The sequence below is a fragment of the Colias eurytheme genome, chromosome 28 (genome assembly GCF_061535395.1).
Source record: "Colias eurytheme isolate Ceu_HAF_F1 chromosome 28, ilColEury1 Martin Lab GWU primary, whole genome shotgun sequence".
NCBI lineage: Eukaryota > Metazoa > Arthropoda > Insecta > Lepidoptera > Pieridae > Colias > Colias eurytheme.
Genome location: NC_143007.1, coordinates 966,897 through 993,460, shown reverse-complemented (window position 1 = coordinate 993,460; position 26,564 = coordinate 966,897). Strand labels below are relative to the sequence as shown.

Below are 26,564 nucleotides of genomic sequence, written 5' to 3'. Positions count from 1 at the left end.
ACAGGAATGGGAACTATGCGGGTTTTTCTTTGAAAACGCATGTATATTAAGTATGTATTTCAATAGTAGTTTCTCATCTATGAGAATGTCAATCAACCGTTTAATTTTCACATAGTTACACATTTATAGTAAATGTGTAAAAAAATTTCCAAATAAAAATTCACTCACACACAAATGTATTTATTATCTAAAGGAACAAAAAAAAAACGTAAGCGTAAGATTGCACAATTCTTCTAGAGTATCCATCTTGATAACACGCAGGCTCGAAATGCAGTGAACACAATCTAGCAAATTTCGACGGCGTCCAATCTACACGTCTCATGTTTTATACCCATTTCTTATTTAGCTCTGGAAATCTAAAACAAAATGAATTTATTAATAATCTAAAAGAGAAACAACAAACTAAACAGATAAGTCAAATAAAACAACTACGTGGTATTTTTTATTTTCCTGCTGTAGAAAATTTACATCAATTATTTGCTACAACAACTACATATAAATCTGATATAAGAAACAAAATAAATAAATCAACGTTAATATGAAATAGATTTTTTGTCATAAATCGATAATATACGCTAGATGTGTTACAACACTACGGTGGTAAACAAAATGCCAAACTTGATAATATTGTGACATTTTTTAAAAATTATTTAATTCTTTTGTATTCCACAACCCCATAAAGTGGGTAAATGTTACAGTTACAACATAAACTTATAAAAAAGCGCTTGATAAAACCTTCAAATAGGGTTAGAACATAAATATTTATCAATTTGCTGAAAATCACTTACCGATGGAAATATGTTTTTTCATTGTTTTCATCCAAAACTCCCATTCGACTAGTAATAGCCGGTAGCTAAACATACAATAGTCATTTTAGCACACTGACAAATAAAAAGAAACACTATACACTTTATATTTTCTAAATATTTCGTTAAAAACACTTGACGCACTGAGCCCACCAGCTGGTTGGAAAACAAACTGACTGCCGGCGCGCTACGTTTGAAGACAGTGCAGATACTCTATCGCTATCTCAATCTGACTTATGCTGTTATTGACTAAGAGTAAGTAGATTAGAAAATATGTATTTTGTTCTGTCTCAATATAAGAACTCTATAGGTTTATTCCTCTGAGATAGATCACAACAAAATAAACAGATAATAAATATATTATAGTACAGATAAACTATAAAAAATAATTTGGGAAGTTTTTTCAACTTATATTTTTTTTTAAACTGTTAAATTTAAATTCTGTTTTCATCATCTGATTGCATATTTAATTGAATATACCCCATAAATTATTAACTTTCACGCCAAGATGGTATTATGCTCTAAATGTAAAATAAGCATACTCGTTACTCAAAAAAGAATAAAATGCAGTTCTTGCAGTCATCAATATCATGCAGATTGCGTAAAAATTGGGCAAGATCAGCCTAGATCTAAATGGTTATGTTCTCCTTGCATGTCTGGACAGTCAGACGCGGCATGCTCTGTTTCTCCACCGAATAAAAATATACAAATAACTGATGAATTCCAAAGTCCTATTAATACTGAATCTATGTCTTTCAACCGCATTCAAGAAATTTTAAATAATACATTGGATATTAAAATACGGGAATTACGCGAAAGCTTACAGGATGTTTTGAGAAAGGAAATATTTGGAGAGATTGAACGTTTGAAACAAGATTTTACTGCAACTACAGATTTGCTGCAAAATGAACAATTGGAGCTTAAGACATCTATAAAGAACATAAATAAGTCTATTCATACTCTAGAATTGGGTGTCATTGAAATGCAAAATGAAGTAGCTTTTCTCAAAAAGAAAATAAATGATTCTGATAAACTAACACGCAGTCAAAATATCGAAATTCAATCAGTTCCGGAGCGCAAAAATGAAAATTTAGTAAAAATTTTTACAAAATTGTGTCAAACAGTATCCGTATCTATAAATGATTCTGACATTGTTTCTTGCCGCCGCGTTGCAAAAATGGATAGCAAGTCTACTAGACCTCGCAATATCATAGTTACTCTACCTTCACCGCGCCATAGAGACAATCTTATATCTGCTGTTAAAAGATATAATAATACACATCCCCAAGACTTATTATGTTCTTCACTACTTGGCATCGTAGGCGAATCCTCAAGAGTCTATGTAAACGAACATTTGTCTCCAGAACAGAAGTTGTTATATGCAGAAACTCGTGCGTTTAAAAAAGAATGTGGATTCAAATATGCTTGGGTTAAATATTCTAAGATATATTTACGAAAAAATGATAACTCTGGTGTCATTTATGTTAAAAATACACAATCACTTGATAAATTGCGTAATTAATTATATATGTATATTTTTTTTTATCAATGTTACTCTGATCGGTATTTAAGTATTGTTTTAACTATTTAAATTAGTAATGGATCTTTTAATATACTATCAAAACGTAAATAGAATAAGAAGTAAAACTAACGAGATTCTCTCTCAAATTTTAATAGAGAACTATGATGTTATATGCTTTTGTGAAACAAATCTAAATGAAGGTATTTGCGATAGTGAGTTGTTTGACAATAGGTATACCGTCTTCCGTAGAGATCGCTATACGTCACAATGTAGAAAGGTGGACGGCGGTGGGGTTTTAATAGCGGTTAAAAAAGAGATACCCGCTGTGCGTCACCAGACCTGGGAGAGCTCTGCAGAGGACATTTGGCTATCTCTTAGAATAGGTAATGTTACTGAAATAATTATTGGTTTAGTTTATCTCCCACCTGATGTACCTAAGCAAATCTATGAACACTATTTTGAAACATGTACACAGGTACTCACTGAAAATGATAAGCAGGTTATAATTATTGGTGATTTTAATATTCCAGAAATAGACTGGAGTCACGATTTAAATTTTATGCAAGGATCTCTATCTCATAAGGCTAAGGCTCTTGTTGATATAATGTCTATAGGCAGCTTACATCAATTAAACAAAATAGTTAACGTAAATAATAGAGTACTTGATCTTTTCCTTACGAATATTATGGGATTAAAAACAGAAAATGTAGATCCTTTAATAAACGAAGATAGACATCATCCTCCTTTTAAGGTATATATTTCTACACCTAAAAAACGTAAGTCTAATTACAAGATATCTGATTCTTTTAATTTTAGAAAGTGAAATTTTACAGAATGCAAGAAATTTTTGAATAATATAAATTGGAATAATGAATTTAAAGGTTTTATCGATGTGGACGAATATGTAAATAAATTTTATGAGCTACTTTATATTGTAATTAAAAATAATACACCTTATAAAAGATGCAATGTTCACGGAAACGCACAAACTCCTGTTTGGTTCAGTAACGCCCTTAAGAAATGTCTGAGAGAAAAAGAAAAATATCACACAAAATTTAGAATATTCGGTAATCCACGGGACTATGATACTTTTTCTCTTTTACGCAAGCGAGCAAAACGCCTTATCAGAACATGTGAACGTAACTATAAGAAATCAATAGAAGAATCTTTACCCCAATCTACAAAACTTTTTTGGTCTTACATTAAAAACAAAAAACGCGCTTCGTCCGTTCCTCCCACGCTTACTCTGGGTAATCGTTCAGCACGTACAGATATTGAAATAAGTAATATGTTCGCAGAGTTCTTTTCATCTGTCTGGGAAAAAGACTCATCAGGTAATCACATACTAGAAGTTGATAGTGTCGATAGGTCTAATTTTACATTGCACAATATTCAAATAGATAAACAAAGCATAAAACAACATCTTAAAAATGTCGATATTAATAAGGGTCCAGGTCCTGACCGTATATCCCCTTTATTTATAAAGGAGTGCATGCAAGGTCTTGTTGAACCTCTTTACATTATTTATAACCTCTCAATAAATCAAGGCAAATTTCCGACTATCTGGAAAACTGCTCACGTAGTACCTGTGCATAAGGATGGTGATGTAACTAACTGTGAAAATTATAGACCAATTAGCATTCTTTCATGTTTTTCAAAAATATTAGAGGCTTTAGTGTATGATCATTTATTCTTTTTTATTAAACCGGCTATTAGCACGAAACAACACGGCTTTGTGAAACAAAAATCTACAACGACGAATCTTTTAGAATATACAAATTTTATTCATGGGGCGTTAAATAGTCAAGTACAAGTCCATTCTATATATACAGACTTTAGGAAAGCCTTCGATAAGGTTAATCATAGGCGACTACTTGGTAAACTATTCTGCGAAGGAATCCGCGGTAATTTGCTGCGCTGGCTCTCTTCATATATATTAAATAGATCTCAGATAGTTAGAATACTTGGAAGTTATTCTCGTCCTATATCTGTATTATCGGGTGTTCCTCAGGGCTCAAATCTGGGCCCTTTATTATTTGTGATTTTTATAAATGATTTGTGCAATAATTTCTCATCAAATTGTTTACTTTATGCTGATGATTTAAAAATATTTAGAAAAATTTTCACTATAAATGACTGCATTGAACTGCAAAATGATTTGAATAAATTAAAAGATTGGTGTGATACAAATGATATGTTTCTTAATGTAGACAAATGCTATGTTATGGAATTTGGTAGTACGACAGTAAAAATAAAATATAATTACTCTATAAATGCTAAAAATCTGATATGGAAGTCAAACGTACGTGATTTAGGAATTATCCTTGATAGCAAACTCTCATTTTTGGAACATTATACACATATTTATAAATCATGTAACAGATTACTAGGGTTTATTTTACGTTCATGTAAGGGTTTCCGGAATCCTAAATCTTATATTTGTCTTTTTAACTCTCTCATTCGTAGCAAATTGGAATATGCAAGTATGATTTGGTCCCCCTTTTATTTGATTCATATAAAAAATATAGAAAAAATTCAAATCAAATTTATGAGAATACTTTCATATCGGTTTCATCTTAACAAAATGCTTCATACTTAGTGACATATCACACTAGCGGATTGCGAGCGGTTTCAAAGCGGAGCGGGTGCGCAACGAATACGTTGCGGTTGCGCAGCGAATTCGTTGCGGACGCGTGGCAGATGCGCAACGTTTACGTCGCAGTCATGTACACTCATTAACAAAATGGAATCCGTGCTGGTTGTTACTTATAACTTGTGATAGTATAATAATTATGAGATCATTATTTTTTACGAGTTTCATAACATGTTAATGTTTAGGGTATTGTTTTATCTATTAAATCTTGGTCGAAATGCAATCAGATAACTTAATTGCTCATTAAGAAAGTTCATTAGTGAAATAAATGTTAAAGCTCCTTAACTAAAACAGGGCTATCTTATTATTAGATAAATAGCAGTGAATAGAAAATTTTATCAAGCAACCAGCAACTCACTATCACTTTGCTCATAATTAGGTTCACAAAATCTCTTTATAACATACGTTGCTATGGGAGAGATTATACTGGTCAGTCGTTACATACTTTTGGAATGTATGGTACATTCTAAAAGTCCTAGTAATTCAATTTTATAGCACCTTTTTTTAACAACTCCAGTTGTTATTACATCTTTAGTTAACTGTTAAGTAAGTGCATTTCCACAGTACGGTTAAAAAATTGAGTGCTACAGAAACGATGGAAATATTGAATGGAAGTTAGGCAAGGCGGAAGGGCTGGCTTTTGTGCGAGAGTATACAAAATGACGCGTCCGCAACGAATTCGCTGCGCAACCGCGGCGTGTTCGTTGCGCGCCCGCAACGTATTCGTTGCGCACCCGCTCCGCTTTGAAACCGCTCGCAATCCGCTAGTGTGATATGTCACTTATGAGGAAAGATTATCTTATTTTAAACAAGTAAAACTGTCAGATCGTCGAAAAATATTGGAATTAATATTTCTAAATAAAATTATATGTGGTCAACTGTCCACTGCAGCTCTTTCCCAAATCTCCTTTCATATACCACTTAGAAGTAATCGAAATAATCGAACTTTCACATTACCAGTCCACCGCACCCAAAGAGCATATTATAGCACTCTAAACAGAATCTGCACAAATTACAATAAGTTGTGCGAGATAATACCAGATCTTGACATTATCGGGAGTAAACCTACTAGATTTCGGAAATGCCTATTTGACAACCTTACTATGCTGTCGCAAGTCCTTCAATAGATTAGAAATTTGTCTCTTGTAGTTTTAAAACATTTCCCATTTTAAATTACCTATTATCTATTAGTTAGTATATTGATAACTCTTTATTTATGTGTAAGCGATTGTAATTTATAGTCTAGTAGTCAACACATGTTATTGCAATAACAATTAGTCATTAAGGTTTAAAGTGTAATAAGTATTGTACCTATATTATTGTTATATGTGTTTGTGTTGCAAATAAAATAAAAATAAAAAAATAAAAATAAAATAAAATGAAATTGTCAGTCTTCTTACATATTTTATTGTTGAATATATATCTGCATTGATGATTTTGCGTTTAATTATTATTATCTTCAATCGATTACCCTACTCACCACACAACATATACGAAAAACTTTATCATGATTGACATGTCTCTGTGATACCTATAGATGGTCCAGATCAACAAAGGGACATAGGGACATAGGGACATATTGACAGAGAAAGCGACTTTGTTTTATACTATGTAGTGATAGCGAGACGGCTGCCTAACATAAGTAAGGCCTTACAGAAATCATAATATAGTTATTTAAAATTCATTATGTTATCTTCTTCTTATATATAAAAATGAATCGCAAAATGTGTTGGTAAGCGCATAACTCGAGAACGGCTGAACCGATTTCGATAATTCTTTTTTTATTATATTCCTTGAAGTACGAGGATGGTTCTTATCTTAGTTCTTATGTAGAGAAAACGTAAATATATACCACGGGCGAAGCCGGGGCGGACCGCTAGTTTTTAATAATTCTAGGTAAAACATTGACTTCTGATTCTATGGGAAAACAAAATATGTTTGAAAAAAAGATAATGTGTTCACTAACGGCATTGTTATTTAGATTTCTATGACTACCGGTCTTATCAAGCAGAGATTGTCAGTGCTGTCAGGAGTAAAATTTTCGATATATCAATTAAAACGAATGAATATTTATTTTCATTTTTAGTTTTATATAAAATTCAAATGCTTTATGAATCAGAAATATAAGTTAACTGCGTTACATATTTTATTTTTAACTTTTTAGCACGCTATTTATTTAGGTAATTCTATACATTTTTACGCATGGCGGCCGCACTTTGTAAAAATATTTCTGAAATGTAGCTGGCCGCTTCAATTTTAATTACAATGGCATGTTTGTCGTTTGACTTTTGACATTTGATTGAGGTTTTTCGTTACCTGCGTTACATTCGACTTTGTGCTTGTGGTTAACTTATTTTCTTGATCTTTATCGACTTTCGCTACGTATTACGGATACACTGACGATCTCTGTTATTACTACCAACCAACGCTTGCACACCGGACTTTGATTACCTGCCTTTACGACTCACTACTGCTACCCTACCTGGACACCGACTTTGCATCCGATTTTTCATTTACAAATATGAACTGCATCAACTGTGGTATTAATGCTAATCGTAACAATGCTATACGTATGCATTTGTTACAAGATAACGCAATAATATCAATTATACAAGGGTGTGCTGCTCCACGTATGCATTTGTTACAAGATAACGCAATAATATCAATTATACAAGGGTGTGCTGCTCCTCTAACGGTTAGTGGATTAGTATTATCTAAGGTATTTAGTACTAGCTATTGAAATCAAACAAAAACGTAAACACACATTGTTTTATATATATACTAGCGGTCCACCCCGGCTTCACCCGTGGTACCTACATGTTTAAACTATCCTATCTCTCAAGTTGGATCGAACTCCGCATGGTGTGCGAATTTTATTATAATCGGAGTCCATTGAGGACAAACATTGTGACACGATATTTATATTTTTTGTATATTAATATATATATACTAGCGGTCCGCCCCGGCTTCGCCCGTGGTACATATTTACGTTTTCTCTACATAAAAACCATCCTCGTACTTCAAGGAATATAATAAAAAAAGAATTATCGAAATCGGTTCAGCCGTTCTCGAGTTATGCGCTTACCAACACATTTTGCGATTCATTTTTATATATAAAAGAAGATTCACTTTCTTTTGTCCAATTGTAATATTAATTCTTTATTTGTAGATCACTCACTCTGATCACATAATATGTGATGCATGCTGGAAACTTGCAAATGATTCTTTGAGGATTGAAAATCATGAAGATGACACTAACTCTGGGTCATCAACGTGTACCTATGCATTTATTGTAGACGTTCTGTATTGCGCACACGGTTTCATTTACTAAGAACTGATTCTCAACGCGATCAAAGAATTAGAGCAGTAAGTGATATTAGAGTGGATATTACCTCGTCAGGTAAGTTATTGAGTGTTTTGATAATATTTTAAGTAAAAAGTTGCCAATAATCTTCTTTTTAAATCTCAAATTAAAAATGAAAGGTGTTTTAACAAAGTATTTCTTTACAGATTGGAAATAGAGCAACATATCTATGTCATTCTTGCTGGGTGAGGGCTCTCATAGGAAGGGAAGCAATAACAGTTTATTATTGTAATTGTTTAGTAGGAACAAGAACTGTAGGTTGCTGCTGTCACGTTATGTCCATAATATGGTACCTTAGCTGGGGTATCAACCAGATTTAATGCCACCAGCACAGTTTCTGGATGATATGTTAATTGTTTATGATGAATAAACGATTTATGAAAAACGTGTTTTATTTTATACTAGCTTTCCACCCGCAGCTTCGCCCGCGCAGTCAAAGAAAAACCCGCATAGTTCCCGTTCCCGTGGGATTTCCGGGATAAAACCTATCCTATTTCCCGGGATAAAAAGTAGCCTATGTCCTTTCTCGGATATCAAAATATCTCCATACCAAATTTCATGCAAATTGGTTCAGTAGTTAAGGCGTGATTGAGTAACAGACAGACAGAGTTACTTTCGCATTTATAATATGTATTAGTAAGTATGGATATGTACCTATGATGTTTTGGTAGCATAGAAATCTAAATAACAAGACACTAGAAGTCGTAAGCGTGCGTGACCTTGTCGCCACTCAGGTGATTTGCACATCACCAGTGCATTCGTCACTGTTCAGTTGCTCTGGAGAGTGGAGACGTATGAGTGTATACATGGTGTGTTTCAGCAATTCCCATTGCGGAAATTCTTCCACAAGTTGTAATTATACTTATAAAGGAATAATATTTCATCGGAAAATATATTTTTTTAGAAATAATGCCGTTTTTCCTTAAAATTATAGAATATTTACAAGTATTACGAGTGTCACCATAGTAATCGAAATAACAATGAATGACACAGTCGACCATTCTTATTATCACGTTTGTTCGTATTGGAGCAAAAAGTCTCATATACTTAGGGATGTTATTCTAAAATAAACCGTAAATTGGTGCGTTAGGATACATATTCAAAAGCTTAATTTAATAGATAAGTTAGTTTTCACTAAAATCAAGCTGTCCAATAAAAGGCATAGTTTACTTGTGTGTACTGTTTAGCTTTCGGTTTGAATGTGTTGATTTTGGCGACAGCGGTTTTCATACGAATTATGACATTATAGCACTTCTATGTGTCTTGTTATTTAGATTTCTATGTTTGGTAGTATTCCATTGAAAAGTTACATTTGGGGTTGCATTTTTTAGAGGACGCAATTTTATTTTTTTGATATGTAGGGGGGTTCAGTGTGAAGCTATCACCAAGTTTGTGGGGTCGCCACCCTTGTCCCACGGCCGCCATCTTGAAAATAGCGGTTGATATGGTTTTTACGATTTATCTCTTTAACTATTTATTTGATAAAAAAAATTGTTAACATTGTTTGTTGCAAATTAAATTCTCTACAACTTTGGTCCAGTAACTTTTTGTCGTAGAACTATAAATAAAAAAGTTATAAGTGAAAATGTTCAGAAATTAGAGATACAGTAGAATCCGTTTATTATGACTCCGCTTATATTGACCAACCGGTTATTATGACGTAATTGCACTACGAAGTTTGGTTTTCATATAAAATTATTTATAAAAAGTCGGATATATTGACTTCCCTTACAGTGACATGCCGCTTATTATGACCCATTTTTAATAAATCATGTCTGGTTATAATGACCGAAGTGAATTCATTATCACGATTTGTTAACAACAATATTGAAAATGATAATTTGACCATATCTATCTATACACGAAAGTATTAGAGACTGTTTTTACAATAAAATGAAAAAACAATAGCAGACAAAAATAATTTGGAAAATCCAAAAGTGCACGCCTCATAATTTTTTTTAATAAATATTTATTAATTATTATTTTTGTTTATTTAATAACAATTAAACCACATCGAATCAGACCCTGAAAAATGAAAGGGTTCTATTCCTGAGCATACTCAAGCGTAAGAGAAAAAAAAAGACTCGATTAGTAAAGTATTTCAGTCGCTATCGTGTTAACAAGAAAAAGGATCCGCACATACAGACACACGGACGTCCAAGACAGAACTTTTTTAAACTATTTTTTAACTAGTTTAAATAACAAAAATGACATCAAAAATATCATGAACGTTAAAAATAGTGTTTTTTCTTAATATGTGTGTGTATGTATTATCTTACAAGTGCAATGTATGATACATAAAGACATTTTAAGTTTGAAAAATCAGATGTTTTGCGCGAAGTGACAGTAGTACCCACCTCAACGCTTCGCTTATGAGGCGTGCAATTACAGTGTACTTATAGAAAAAATACACTTGTATGTGTTCATGGGCGTAGCTAGCCATGGGCACAGGGTGGGGCAAAAAAAAACCGGCCAAGTGCGAGTCGGAGGGGCTCCGAACAAACCTACTTTTTATTATGTTGTAACTCTAAAAATATGTATGTTTTAGCAATTTTGCCTTTATCTGTGCTATAAGACATTGCTTTTAACCAAATTTCAAGACTCTGTGTTCACGGGAAGTACAATGTAGGCACAGATCTAGCTGTGAATGTAGGTTTTGATTCCCTTGCGAATGTCGAAATTTGCGATAATTTGCAGCATAAAATGGCTGTATCTTTTGATTGCGTTGGCTTATAAGTTTGATTTTTTCACAGCTTTAAGAGACCGTAGACTTGAGTATTCGATATAAATTTCAGCTTAATAACTCTACGCGTTCCTGAGAAAAAGTGTGTTGACAGACAAACCGATAGGTAGACTTTGTTGTGCGTCTGTCCGTCTAAAAATACCTTTTTTTTAAGAACACGTGCAGGCGGTATCAAGCTGAAATAATAATGAATAAATCAAAACAAACAAAAGATACCTACAGCCGTTTATGTTGCAAATTTCATCCCTATATTATATAGTTTATCTGTCTAATACAATAATATGATTCCTTTTTACCATAAAATATAGGTCTATGTAAATAGAAAAATAAACCATTTTAAATAACTCAGTAAATAAAGCAAAGCCTTGCACTTCCGATTTCATGTTTGTTTTCGGGTTAATGGTCACTTATTGACCATAAAAACACAAAATGCAGACAGATCCAGGTGGAGCTTTGCTCGCAATCTTATAGTTTTTGACCGATATCTCGAAAACTATCCACTTTAGGCCAAAAGTTGCTTAGACTTTTTTGTAGAAAGTAAAATTTCGCATATTTTATACCATGTAAATTTTTTTGTAAAACTTACTATTTACGGTTTATGGCTTATTTGATGAACCGGTTGATCGTTAAAATATTGGATTAATGAATAAAATGCATGTATGTACATAGTTTTTAGGTCACTTTATTCTCTACAAGTTTTGTTTGAATTTTTTTTTCTAGTGCCCATATTTTTTGAGTTGTTCCACGTATAATGTAGAAATGCCGCCGCTCGGCGGGTGACGTGGCAGGCCTAAAGTTTTTTACGGATGTAATAAAAACGAAGAAGAAATTTCCAATGCAAGTGGATTTTCACCGTTCCGAAACGGCAAAATTTTTGATTTTTTTTAACTTATAGAAAATTTTTAATACATTTTTTTAAATATTTTCCTTTATTTTATTCTTGCATCCGAATATAAAATAACTACTCAATATTATTTAGTTGTTCGAAATATATACGAAGTGTAGGAAACATACATAGGTACCTTGAAATTTACTATTTATCGCCAAACGTTAAATAACTCAAAATGCATTAGAAAAAAAAGTTTCAAATAAAGTAATCTTAATAAATAGATAATTCATATGTATAATATATTAATGCCTATGCATTTCATTGATTAATCCAATATTTAAAGAGTTACTTGTTAAAGATGATTATTGATTAACCGGCTCATTAAATAGGCCATAAATCGTAAACGGAAATTTTTACAAAAAGTTTACAAAAGTTTACAAGGATGTAAAATTTTACTACCTACAAAAAATTCCCAATATTTTTTGCCTTAAAATGGATAGTTTCCGAGATATCGGCCAAAAACTTTTATGTAAGATTGCGAGCGTAGCTCCACCTGGATCTGTCAGCATTTTGTGCTTTTATGGTCAGTAACTTATCCTAAAACAAAAGTAAATTGGATGTGAAATTTAGTGCGAATTTGGCTAAATAAAAACAGCTTTGAATGGGGTAACAGTACTACACTACTTTTTCTGGCACCAAAAGTGGTTTAAATCATGTAACATAGAAGCGCAAGCTTTTTGTTTAGATCGCTTTTTTTTTGTGTCCACTGACAACTTTCGAGTGAGAATTTTTTAACGGATATTAAGTTTTGTAGTCAGTACCTAGATAATTACGTTTTTTAGATTTGGTTAGGTACCTTCCAGGTCAGAGCCAGGGTGGGGCAAGTGCCCCACCCTGCCCCACCGTGGCTACGCCCATGTATGTGTTATTCTAATAATCGGCTGATTACGTGCAATTTTGATTTTGATTTAATATGTACCTATACATATGCAAGTATACTATGTTTCTGTATTAAAATACTTAAATACATACATATTTACATAAAACAGATTTTTCATTTCACATAACGCTTTGTATGACGTCCGCTTATTATGACGTGTTTGTCGATTCCCTTCGATGTCATTATAAACGGATTCCACTGTATTTATATTTTTCAATAAAACTTTTTTTATCATTTTACGAAGAAATGATATCAGACCATTATTGTAGATAATTTTTTGAGGAACAACTTTTATATACAACATTTTTTCATTAAGTAAATAGCTAAGATTTTACAGCGCTCCGAAGTGAGTACTATTTTTCAGTACTCTTAACTATACAGTATACATATATTATGTGTGTACTAATAATAATTTGTCATCAGTAATTGTTTTTAATATTTTTAATAATTAATAATTAATTTTGCAATATTATTAATAATTAATTATTGACTGAACTGACTTGAAGTCTGGAAGCGCGTTTTTTTTACGTCGAAAAGCAGGGCTGAAATGTTCTGCAGTGTGCTTCCATTGTTCTGGAGTCTGGGAAAAGAGCCAATAGCCATTATATGTATAGTTAGGAGTACTGAAAAATAGTACTCACTTCAGAGCGCTGTAAAACCTTAGCTATTGACGTAATGAAAAAATGTTGTATATAAAAGTTGTTCCTCGAAAATCAATCTACAAAAATGGTCTGATATCATTTCTTCGTAAAATGATAAAAAAAAGTTTTATTGAAAAATATATAAAGCTCTAATTTCTGAACGTTTTCGCTTATAACTTTTTTATTTATAGTTCTACGACAAAAAGTTCCTGGACAAAAGTTGTAGAAAATTTAATTTGCAACAAATAATTCTAACAATTTTTTTTATCAGATAAATAGTTTAAGAGATATATCGTAAAAACCATTTCAACCGCTATTTTCAAGATGGCGGCCGTGGGACAAGGGTGGCAACCCCACAAACTTGGTTTTAGCTACTCACTAACCCCCCACATCAAAAACATAAAATTGCGTCCTCTAAAAACTGCAAGGTTAGGCCTAAAAAATGTAACATTTCAATGGAGTATAGGTACTCTAAAAGAATAAAAGTTCGATCCAATATCTCTATTACCTAACTGTTCTTCTGTTACACTCTTTATCTAAATAATGTATATTATAGGATATAAACTTACCTCTACTTAGAAAGAAACAAAGCTATTCATTGAACTCGAGCAAACCTAACCTCAATTTTAGTGACGTTACATGCTCAATATCTCTGCTATCCCATAGAACAGATCTTTAATTGTTATAATTATAGAATCTGTATATTTTTATAAGATTTTTATCTATTTAACCCCACATAAATCATCAGTGTAACGATCAGGCCCAAAGTCCTATGGGAGTTCGCCATTCTCCTTTCGGCACCATTATAAAAAACTAGTTTTGTATGCTGATTATAAAAAAAAATAATGATTTCACCCTTAAGTACGTAACAGTTATATTGTTGAAGTGTAAATATGAAAATATTTTTCAATTAATGTTATGTAATTATAAATCTATAATATAAAAATGAATCCCAAAATGTGTTGGTATGCGCATAACTTGAGAACGGCTGAACCGATTTCGATAATTCTTTTTTTATTATATTCCTTGAAGTACGAGGATGGTTTTTATGTAGAGAAAACGTAAATATGTACCACGGGCGAAGCCGGGGCGGACCGCTAGTACAATGTATAAAAATGAATCGCAAAATGTGTTGGTAAGCGCATAACTCGAGAACGGCTGAACCGATTTCGATAATTCTTTTTTTATTATATTCCTTGAAGTACGAGGATGGTTTTTATGTAGAGAAAAAGTAAAAATGTACCACGGGCGAAGCCGGGGCGGACCGCTAGTTATAAATAAAACCAGGTTGGTATGTAAAAAATCAATGTTTATTAAGCAAACCGTACTGACGGGGCGACGTCGACTACGTCACCAAGTTGGCCGCCAATCGCAATATCAACTTGCGGGGCTTATATATTAATTATTATTATAGTATTTATTGGTATTTAATAACAAATATTTCAATCGATAAATTCTTTGTTCAGATATTTTATTTTTAAGCTGATTGTAATTCGTAGATTGAAAGTAGGTAGTTAATAAATATGTACTAGCGGTCCGCTCCGGCTACGTCCATGGTACATATACAACTTTTAAAACTTATGGATCTTGTACATATCCAACGGTGAAAGAATTTTTGAAATCGGTTCAGTAGTTCCTGAGATAAGCGCGAACAAACAAACTCTTCAGCTTTATACTAGCTGCACCCCGCAGTTTCACCCGCGTGGCTCCGCTCCTGTTGGGCGTGATGATATATATAGCCTAGCCTTCCTCGATATATGGGCTATCTAACACCGAAATAATTTTTCAAATCGGACCAGTAGTTCCCGAGATTAACGCTTTCAAACAAACAAACTCTTCAGCTTTATAATTTAGTATAGATAATAATAATAGATAAATATAGATAATAGTTGCCCCCTTGTCGCAGTTGCCCCCTTGTCGCACTTTTGCAGCGACTTATTTCGGGGGCCCATACAGTGAGAGGGCGAGTCACCACCTGCCAACATATTTTTACTTTCTTTTAGTAGAAAGGCAGGTGCCATAGTTTGCCATAGTCCCCAATACCAGTCCATTTAGCATCCCAATCCATAGCCCAATTATTAAATTTCCATACCCTGCAATAGTCCTACATCGGCCGCGGACTGCCTAGGGCTGTATCTCTATAGTGCAGCCATGGGCAGGCTGCGGCTGGTGTCCCATAACACATTAAAATTCTCGAAAGGGCCTCTGCGTGTTGGATCCGTGTCCCCACGTAAGCCTTCCAAAGATCCGGGTACTGTCCTTCTGGTGGTACCCGTGTATTATGGAAATAGATAAATATAGATAATAATTATTAATAATAGATAATCAATTAGTATAGAAGTATAGATAAGTATAAAAATATTATATCTTTCCAATTTCCTTTATGTAGTTACTATTATAATATATCTTATCTAATTAATATTTGTTTTAGATTTTTATATTTATTGTTATAGATTGCAATCTCTTATTGTTGTCTTATTATCTTTAATACGCAGTACATATACTTGTTACCACAATGTAGGTGAAACTAAAAACTGAAATGTAAGCGTGGTACAGAAAGGACATCACTATAAAATAAAAATAATTCTTAACAGGTTTCATACAATACAGAAACTTTCGCATTTATAATATTAGTAAAAAAATAGGAATAGGATAGGATAGGATAGCCTTCCGCGATAGGTAAATGGGCTATCTAACACTGAAAGATTTTTCAAATCTGTGATAACATGACATAGCCTTTGTCACTAGTAAATAGTGTATCTTTAAGTTAGGAAAACAATTTTCATAATCGTATCTGTAATTCTGTAGGTACCTACTTCTGGAGATTACCTACCTTATAAAATACAAAAATACCTACCTACAAAGTTTACTTTACCTCTTTATGATATTACTAGCTTTCCGCCCGCGGCTTCGCCCGCGTTTTCAAAGAAAAACCCGCATAGTTCCTGTTCCCGTGGGATTTCCGGGATAAAACCTAGCCTATGTTACTCGTGGATAATGTAGCTTTCGAATGGTGAAAGAATTTTTAAAATCGGTCCAGTAGTTTATGAGCCTATTCATTACAATCAAACAAACAAACAAAGTTTTCCTCTTTATAATACTAGCGGTCCGCCCCGGCTTCGCCCGTGGTACATGTTTACGTTTTCTCTACATAAGAACCATCCTCGTACTTCAAGGAATATAATAAAAAAAGAATTATCGAAATCGGTTCAGCCGTTCTCGAGTTATGCGCTTACCAACACATTTTGCGATTCATTTTTATATATAAGAATTAGTGTAGATGTATTAGTAAACATAATAGGTACACTCAAAGTGTCCTTTTGAAATCATATAATTAATAAATAATAATCTTCATAATAATACAGATGAATGTAGGTATAATACCATCGTTTTGTACAAACAGTTTTTACAGAGAGCCTACAAGAAAACCTGTTAAAATTTAACATAAATTTTGCATCTTATACACTAGCTTTCCGCCCACGCTTTCGTCTGCTTTGTCTAAAACAGATAATATATTATACTAGCGACCCGCCCCGGCTTCGCACGGGTGCAATGGCGGCCGGCCGGTACCGCCGCAAACACTACGTCCCGCAATTTTTAAATCTGTAATATCTTCGAAAATATTCACTTAAATCATACGGTGTAAAGGGCCATATAGATCTATATTAAATGAATAATGTATTCAAGGTATTTAATTGGTTAAGGGTTAATGATGTATTAGTTGAAATCGCTTCGAAAATTAGCCATTATTTGTCGTAAAAAGTAAATGACAAAAAAAAAGTTATTGTGGCTTATCCATAAGAGATATACCATCACGGACTTTTCTGTATATGTTTCTGTCTGCTTTATACTATGACCCCTACGAGTTTTATCAAAATAATGTTCTAAGTATTGTACACATTGAAAAGGTCTACAGAAAAGTCCGTGTATTAAGTATGGATTGATGCAGTAACTCTGTCTGTCTGTCTGTTACTCAATCACGCCTTAACTACTTAACAAATTTGCATGAAATTTGGTATAGAGATATGTTGATACCCGAGAATGGACATAGGCTACTTTTTATCCCGGGAAATAGGATAGGTTTTATTCCGGAAATCCCACGGGAACGGGAACTATACGGGTTTTTCTTTGACTGCGCGGGCGAAGCTGCGGGTGGAAAGCTAGTTAAGAATAAGTACCAAAAATCTAATCAAATTTTGTAAATTTCCATTTAGTAATGGGGTTGTTATTTACTGTTTAGTATTATCGATATATTGATAAAATTTGAACTTATCTTGTATGTATTATCTATAGTTAAGAATATATAATAGCGTTTTGTTTGTTTTCCGCAGTTGAAAATTTTGTTAAGTATTAAATAGTGTGTTTATTGACAAAAAATGACTATGTATAGTGAGTATCCATTTTATTTATTATTTTATTAAATTATAATAATAATAATAAATTCTCTATTTAAGAGTAACAAAGACCCATTTTAAAAACAATACACAAAAATCACAATAAAATTAACCTCACAATCATAAAATATAAAAAATAAAATTTAAAATTGACATGTCACAAATAAAAATCAATGAAACATACCGGTCAAATGTGGCTACTTGACCACATTTTTTTACTTTTTCTTAGCTAACTTATTTATATTAAACTTTTATTAACATTTTATGATTTGTTCATGTCATGAATGATTTCATCATTCACTTTTACTAGGTATTTCTTTAAAATATATTGAATCTAACATTATTTACAAATAAACGTAATACAGGTCAAGTTGACACTGATGTGGTATCTTGACCTTGCACATCAGTTTTCATAGGTAGATGCTTAACATTCTTGTTTTAGGCTAAGTTGCTATTACTTTTTAATTCTTCGACTTTTTAAATATTGCAGCCCGAAGCTTTACAATAAACTGTTAGGCTCTGGCTACCTGGTCAAGTTGCCACGGGATTTGTAATGATTTCATACAAAGCATTACATGTCGGATAGGGTTGTCACAAACAAGACACAAATTTTAATGAACTATTTATTTATTAAACTAAATTTAATACATATGTATATGTATATTACTTAATACTTATAGGTATTTATTAATAGGTAAGGAAACATTTATTTTTCATTAGAAATATGCTAAATCGTTGTCATCAAAGAGAGTATAAGTATCTGGATTGTCCGAAATTTGCAGCAAATTTATTGATTTTACTATGCAAAACTCGAAACAGATAAAAAAAGGAAAAAATGCAGTCACGTTATTTTTTGTGTCAACCCTAGGCGTAGGTCAAGTTGCCACGCAGCGGTCAATGGCAACTTGACCTAACCTGAGGCATCAATGCCCAAGCAAATATTTCGACAGATGAGCCTAAAGTTGGATAGTTCCCACTGTAAAATCAATCTCTAGGGTTTATTACACAACATATCAAAACTGTACTCACCTGAGATGTGCAGTTTAAGCTCTACAAACATAATAATACTGACACCGGCAAAAGATCCTTAGTCACAGTCACACTTCGATACGTTATATTGCGAGAACCAACAGCGTTACCGCTTTAAAATTAAAATATGTTGCCAATTAATATTTTAAAAACCTACCAACATCGATACGTTAGGTCAATTTGCTTTCAATTCTACAAAATTTGATATTTTGTTGTTAAACGGAAGGTGTGGTCAAGTTGCCAAGTAAAGGTCAAGTAGCCACATTTGACGGTACATAAAATCACAGAAAAATAAAAAAAAAATAAAATTTTAAATCTATATACACATACCATAGACATAGGATAGATTTTATCCCGAAAATCCCACGGGAACGGGAACAATGCGGGTTTTTTTTGACTGCGCGGGCGAAGCCGTGGGTGGAAAGCTTGTACAGAATAATGTAGAGAGAGCTTTTAAATCTCAAATTAAAGCTCTGCGTCATTGATTTTTTTATTACTTAATCCTAATCCCTCACGCGTAAAGTTCTGTAGTCCATATTTCATACTAGCTGCGCTCCGCGGTTTCACCCGCGTGGCTCCGCTCCTGTTAGTCTTAGCGTGATGATATACAGCCTATAGCCGTCCTCGATAAATGGGCTATCTAACACCGACAGATTTTTTTAATCGGAAATGTAGTTCCTGAGATTAGCGCGCTGAAACAAACAAACTCTTCAGCTTTATAATATAGTATAGATTTCAAGTAGGTACATCTTTAAATACTATTATCTTAATACTATTATAAAGGCGAAAGTTTGTATGGATGTATGGATGTATGGATGTTTGTTACTCTTTCACGTAAAAACTACTGAACCGATTACAATGAAATTTAGCACACATATAGAGGGTAACTTGGATTAACACATAGGATAGGTTTTATCCCGGAAATCCCACGGGAACGGGAACTATGCGGGTTTTCCTTTGAAAATGCGGGCGAAGCCGCGGGCGGAAATCTAGTACATAATATAATCAAGACGTATACTTACTTATCTTTAAACTGCTAACAATTCTAAATTTCAACTCTACATGACTCTACACTACAAACTACTTTTCTTCCTGTCTGCTCTGTGTAATATAAAAAAAAAATATACATGTATGTTTATCAGCCATTTGGTTTCCATTTCCGAAAGTTTAGTATGGGTTCGGATCCTTAGGGAAAATGTCCTGAAATATTTATTGAAGTGATGAAACTTCTTTAGACCGTGCGTTGAGAGTAAAATTTTAAGGTCGCGTCATGGCAATACCGTCACGACATGGAATAAGGCGACGGCTGACCGCCTCCTTGGTACAGTGGTTGACGCGTGACCGTAGCACCGAGAGGTCCTGGCTACTCCTGGGTTCGATTCCCGGTGGAGACGTAGAAAAAAAAATATCTCGGTCTGTTAGGACACAGAAGGCCTACTTGTCCCTAAAGAATATCGATCAGTGAAACAGATATATAATGCATCTGCCCCTTACCCCACAAGGGGACATGGGACTTCACACACTATATTTTATTTTTTTTTGAAACAAATAAAGAAATTATTTTTTATTTTATATGGAGTAAGGTGACGACTTTGAATCTCCCCAAAGAAGTTTCACTTCTGACACATGTACTCGGCACAAACGCTCTTTTTTAACTATATTAATTATTTTTCAGTAATGTTCTTGTTACTGGGCATCGTAGGGCTCGCCTACGCTCACCCGAGTGTAGAATGCCCTATGGATGGCAGGCAGTACCTCCTACCTCATGAATATGACTGCTCCAAGTTCTATTCTTGTGTGCAAGGACGGAAGCAGGATCAAGCGTCTGACTGTCCAGTGAATACGTTGTTTTCTTTTGAGACACAGGTAAGTTTTTAACACGCTTATGCTTTACCTGTATGTTTTTATGTATCCAAATCCTTTAGACTCGATTTGACCCATTTATAAGGTAAAGATTTAATTCAAATTTTGTCCATTTATCAAGGACTAGCAATGCCCTGCGGTTTCACCCGCATAGATAGCGATATCTTTACAGTGAAAAGTCTACTATAGGTCGGACATGAAAATCACCTTTACCCCGTCCCGCACTACGGCCTTTTTTTTTTTTTGTTTTAGTGGGGAAAACTTTCATAGATACCCACGGCCTCCAGGGGAGGGGCCGTGGGTTATGTCGGATTCCTACCGACCAAAACCCCACTGTGTTCCGTCAAGACGCATATTGGTAGAATTCCTCCATGACCCCCGCACTACGGCCTGCTCGAACAGTATACCTACTATTTTCTGTAGATTGACACTTTTAAATTCGTTATATCTTTTGAATGGAATATCCAATTCTTTTCATTTAAAAAGTATTTTGCTGGTATTGAAACAGTCTATAATAAAACATCATTTAATGGGATAAGGATTAATATATGTGTATGGATAACATGGTTTGATTACTGTCGGCACTTCTATTTACTTTGAAAACGTAAAAAAGTTGTTGTAGTAACATAACTACTGAAGATGGACATATGGTATCGCGGACTTTCTTGTAGATATTGATCCATTCTATAATACTGTAGAACATTTTTTTGTTCTATCTTCAATAGATTCCGCAGCGCACGCGATGACAGAAGTTTTATTGAGGATTTTTTTACACCTTGGGTTACATTATTGCATTTTTGGTAAGGATCTCTAATTTTTTTGAAAATGCAATATAGCCTATGTTGCTCAGTAAAGATGCAGCTTTCTAATGGTGAAAGAATTTTTGAAATCGGTCCAGTAGTTTTTGCGTGAAAACCATACATACATACATACTTACATACATACTTACAAACTTTTCCTCTTTATAATATTAGTATAGATCAGTGAGTACCTATACAATAATTTCATGAGTTTATCTTATTATAGAGCGTAAAATTATAACAGAGAATTGGCCGATTCTCAGACTTACCCCATATGCACAGAAAATTTCATGAGAATCGGTCCAGCCGTTTCGGAGGAGTATGACAACGAAAACTGTGACACGAGAATTTTATATATTAGATAAGCATAACTCAAAAGCTTAATTAAAGCTTATAATAGCTCGTTTTAGAAATTGATGAATTTTTATTTATTTTATTTTATTTTATTTATTGAGGTCATCCAACACTTGTCACAACAATACTTATTATATAGGTACAAGTTACAATAAAAAATTTTGACAATTGTGACAAACAATTATAGGACAACACAACATGGAAAAAAAAATAATAATATCTTATAATTACGTTTGAGTCAAGTCACGTCACAAAAGGAAAAGAATACAAACCAAATCAAGACAAATCTTTGAAATATTTACGTATTCTATGACAGTTGTCGTGAAAAATATCAATACAATTGGCATACTCATTGACTAGTTTACTTAATCTACAGACGGGGGAATTTCGGCCAAAAACGGTCCTACGCAGAGGAGGAACCAAAGGTGTAATTTTATTGCGCGGGTATCTAGAAGGAACTCTGAGATTAAATTTATTTAACAATTGCGGACAATCAATTTTATTCTGAAAAATTTTGGCTACAAAAACAATATCTGAAAATATGTAACGATTTTCGAGGGATGAAATGTCAAAATGCGACAAGCGCCTTTGGTAAGAGGTGAGCCTTTTATGAGATAACCTGCTGGAGTAACTCAGGTGCCATAAGAATTTCTTTTGTATGCGTTCCAGTCTTAAAACGTGAGTCGCGTAATGTGGTCTCCAGACAACCGAGCAATATTCAAGAATACTACGTACGAGACTGTTGTATAACATAATCTTAGTTTTGGAGTTATGAAATCCTTTAGAATTTCTTACAATAAAACCCAACATCTTTGAAGCACGATTCGTAACATATTCAAGGTGATTAACAAAAGTTAGTTTACTGTCAAATAGCACACCCAAGTCTTTAGTAACAGAATTCTCCTGGATTTCCATATTGTTTATGTGATATTTGAAAGGAATAGTTTTAGACTTTCTAGCATAGCGGATGGAAAAACATTTTTCAGTGTTCAATTCCATACCATTCCTACAGCACCATAAGGCTAACTTATCAAGGTCCTCTTGTAGTTTCAGTGCATCTTCAAAGCAATCAATAATTCTACAGAACTTCAGGTCTGAATGGTCATATTAATATTATAAAAATTACTATTTTTATCGCCTGTCGATTGTTTTTGACAAGTAGGTATTGAAAGAATTAGTAGCTGAATCTAGACCGTATTTTTACTCTTTTTTTTACTAGAAATAAATGGGATAAAGAAACAAACCCTGCATATTATCAATGACCATTTAATTAATACAATTTTTCTTTATTTTCAGCGATGCGACGCTACTCAATGCAATCCTGGTGTGGAAGATTCAGGAAATAATAACGGATTACGGTTAGTAAACTTTAATAACAACGGAATCAATAACAACGGAATCAATAACAACGGAAACAATAACAACGGAGACAATAACAACGGAAACAATAACGACGGAAACAATAACACCGGAAACAAAAACAGCGGAAACAATAACATCGGAAACGAAAACAGCGGAGACTATAACAAGGGAGACAATAACATCGGAAACAATAACATCGGAAACAAAAACAAAGGAAACAATAACAAGGGAGACAATAACGACGGAGACTATAACACCGGAAACAAAAACAGCGGAAACAATAACATCGGAGACAATAACGGCGGAGACTTTAACACCGGAAACATAAACAGCGGAAACAATAACATCGGAGACAATAACAGCGGAAACAATAACGTCGGAAACAATAACAAAGGAAACAATAACAAGGGAGACAATAACATCGGAGACAATAACATCGGAAACAATAAGCCTTAGCTACCTACCTCTCTTTTCAGTCACTCAACTACCTACTAGGAGTCTCTCTGCTCTCAGACTCCTGCATTTAGAAGCCCTACAAAATAAACTATGACTTGAGGTCAGAAATTAAAATCGACAACTATATTTTTATATTCGTATATTTATATTTAAATTATAAAACTTTGGAACATTTGCATTACTTATTCTAAAAACTCAGTTTCTTTCTAGACTTCCAAAAAAAACTATTACTGAAACAATTCTGAAACTCCTTTCCGATCGCCGCTTTCTACATCTACAACAAGCAACGTTACTCAGCGAGCGAAGCCTAGCTCCAACGCGAACCTTGGCGTCTGCTTCATCGCCAGAATCCGCGAATATATCAACCGATGCTCTCAGGATTCTAATTCGTGAAGAACTTAAATATGTTTAGCATAATTATATAGAAGAATAAATAGGTAACCAATTGAGTGAGATAAGAAAGGATATGGAGGAGTTTAGAACCTCACTTTCATTCATAAATCAGCAGTATGAAGATATAAAGACGGAATATCAGACAAAGTTTAACACATTAGAAAGTTTGGTTGCAGATAATACTTCACTTCGCTCCTCTGTCCAAGATTTAAGTTCTCGTCTAAACCAATTTGACCAGCTTAGTCGGGCCAGCAATCTAAAAATTCAATGTGTTCCTGAATTTAAAAACGAAAATATTCCAAACATGATTGCGCAACTTGCTCGCACAGTCCAATATTCGTTAGATGATAACGATATCCATTACTGTGCCCGTATTGCTAAGATGCATAAGGAAAGCCAACGCCCTCGATCCATACTTGTTAAACTAAACAGTCCTCGTACGCGCGACCTTTTTCTCCGCTCAATCATCAAATACAACAGGGAATCGAAAATAAAACTAAAAAGCAGGGACCTTGGCATCGGCAGCGAGCCAGCGACCAATCCTCACCAATATAATATGTAATAGAGCACCTTTCATATTATTTCCGGGATTGCGTCATTTTCCCGGGATAAAAAGTAGCCTATGTCCTTTCTCGGGTATCAAAATATCTCCATACCAAATTTCATGAAGATTGGTTCTGTAGTTTAGGCGTGATTGAGTAACGGACAGACAGAGTTACTTTCACATTTATAATATTAGTATGGATTGTTCCATATCCATAATAATCACATTCGTCTGGTCTGCGTTTTCGTTAATTGTCTCTGAATCAAATTATTTTTAGTGATTGAATTACCTATGCTTGTGATGTTAATGAAATTGTCAGTCTTCTTACATATTTTATTGTTGAATATAGATCTGCATTGATGATTTTGCGTTTAATTATTATTATCTTCAATCGATTACCCTACACACCACACAACATATACGAAAAACTTTATCATGATTGACATGTCTCTGTGATACCTATAGATGGTCCATCAACAAAGGGACTTAAGGACATACTTAGGGGACATAAGGGGACATACTGACAGAGAAAGCGACTTTGTTTTATACTATGTAGTGATAGCGAGACGGCTGTTTAAAGGAGAATGGCGAAACTGGGCCTAACATAAGTAAGGCCTTACAGAAATCATAATATAGTTATTTAAAATTCATTATGTTATTTTTAATAATTCTTGGTAAAATATTGACTTCTGATTCTATGGGAAAACAAATGTTTGAAAAAAAAGATAATGTGTTCACTAACGGCATTGTTATTTAGATTTCTATGACTACCGGTCTTATCAAGCAGAGATTGTCAGTGCTGTCAGGAGTAATATATAGTATTTGGTATAAATATATACCAAATTTCATGCAAATTGGTTCAGTAGTTAAGGCGTGATTGAGTAACAGACAGACATACAGAGTTACTTTCGCATTTATAATATTAGTATGGATTCAAATGCTTTATGAATCAGAAATATAAGTTAACTGCGTTACATATTTTATTTTTAACTTTTTAGCACGCTATTTATTTAGGTAATTCTATACATTTTTACTCATGGCGGCCGCACTTTGTAAAAATATTTCTGAAATGTAGCTGGCCACTTCAATTTTAATTACAATGTCATGTTTGTCGTTTGACTTTTGACATTTGATTGAGGTTTTTCGTTACCTACGTTACATTCGACTTTGTGCTTGTGGTTAACTTATTTTCTTGATCTTTATCGACTTTCGCTACGTATTACGGACACTGACGATCTCTGTTATTACTACCAACCAACGCTTGCACACCGGACTTTGATTACCTGCCTTTACGACTCACTACTGCTACCCTACCTGGACACCGACTTTGCATCCGATTTTTCATTTACAAATATGAACTGCATCAACTGTGGCATTAATGCTAATCGTAACAATGCTATACGTATGCATTTGTTACAAGATAACGCAATAATATCAATTATACAAGGGTGTGCTGCTCCTCTTACGGTTAGTGGATTAGTATTATCTAAAATATTTAGTACTAGGTATTGAAATCAAACAAAAACGTAAACACACATTGTTTTATATATATACTAGCGGTCCACCCCGGCTACTCCCGTGGTACCTACATGTTTAAACTATCCTATCTCTCAAGTTGGATCGAACTCCACATGGTGTGCGAATTTTATTATAATCGGAGTCCATTGAGGACAAACATTGTGACACGATATTTATATTTTTTGTATATTAATATATATATACTAGCGGTCCGCCCCGGCTTCGCCCGTGGTACATATTTACGTTTTCTCTACATAAAAACCATCCTCGTACTTCAAGGAATATAATAAAAAAAGAATTATCGAAATCGGTTCAGCCGTTCTCGAGTTATGCGCTTACCAACACATTTTGCG

General features: G+C 33.7%; 1 protein-coding gene across 1 annotated transcript; it reads left to right on the top strand.

Annotated features, from left to right (window-relative positions):
• Positions 1 to 1,458: 1,458 nt before the first annotated feature.
• LOC149896436 (uncharacterized) lies at positions 1,459 to 23,798 on the top strand. Its single transcript, XM_090117394.1, has 3 exons — positions 1,459 to 2,197; positions 20,597 to 20,787; positions 23,235 to 23,798. The coding sequence occupies exons 1-3, from the start codon at positions 1,459 to 1,461 to the stop codon at positions 23,754 to 23,756; spliced, it is 1,452 nt and encodes a 483-aa protein (XP_089973520.1). The 3' UTR covers positions 23,757 to 23,798.
• The last annotated feature ends 2,766 nt before the right edge of the window (positions 23,799 to 26,564 follow it).

What these genes read in the sequence shown, in the direction of transcription:
- LOC149896436 (XM_090117394.1), top strand. Translation starts at nt 1,459, where the DNA reads ATGTCTGGACAGTCAGACGCGGCATGCTCTGTTTCTCCACCGAATAAA. An exon ending in GTTGTTATATGCAGAAACTC is followed by an intron (nt 2,198 to 20,596) that starts GTGCGTTTAAAA and finishes ATTATTTTTCAG; the next exon opens with TAATGTTCTTGTTACTGGGC. An exon ending in TGTTTTCTTTTGAGACACAG is followed by an intron (nt 20,788 to 23,234) that starts GTAAGTTTTTAA and finishes CTTTATTTTCAG; the next exon opens with CGATGCGACGCTACTCAATG.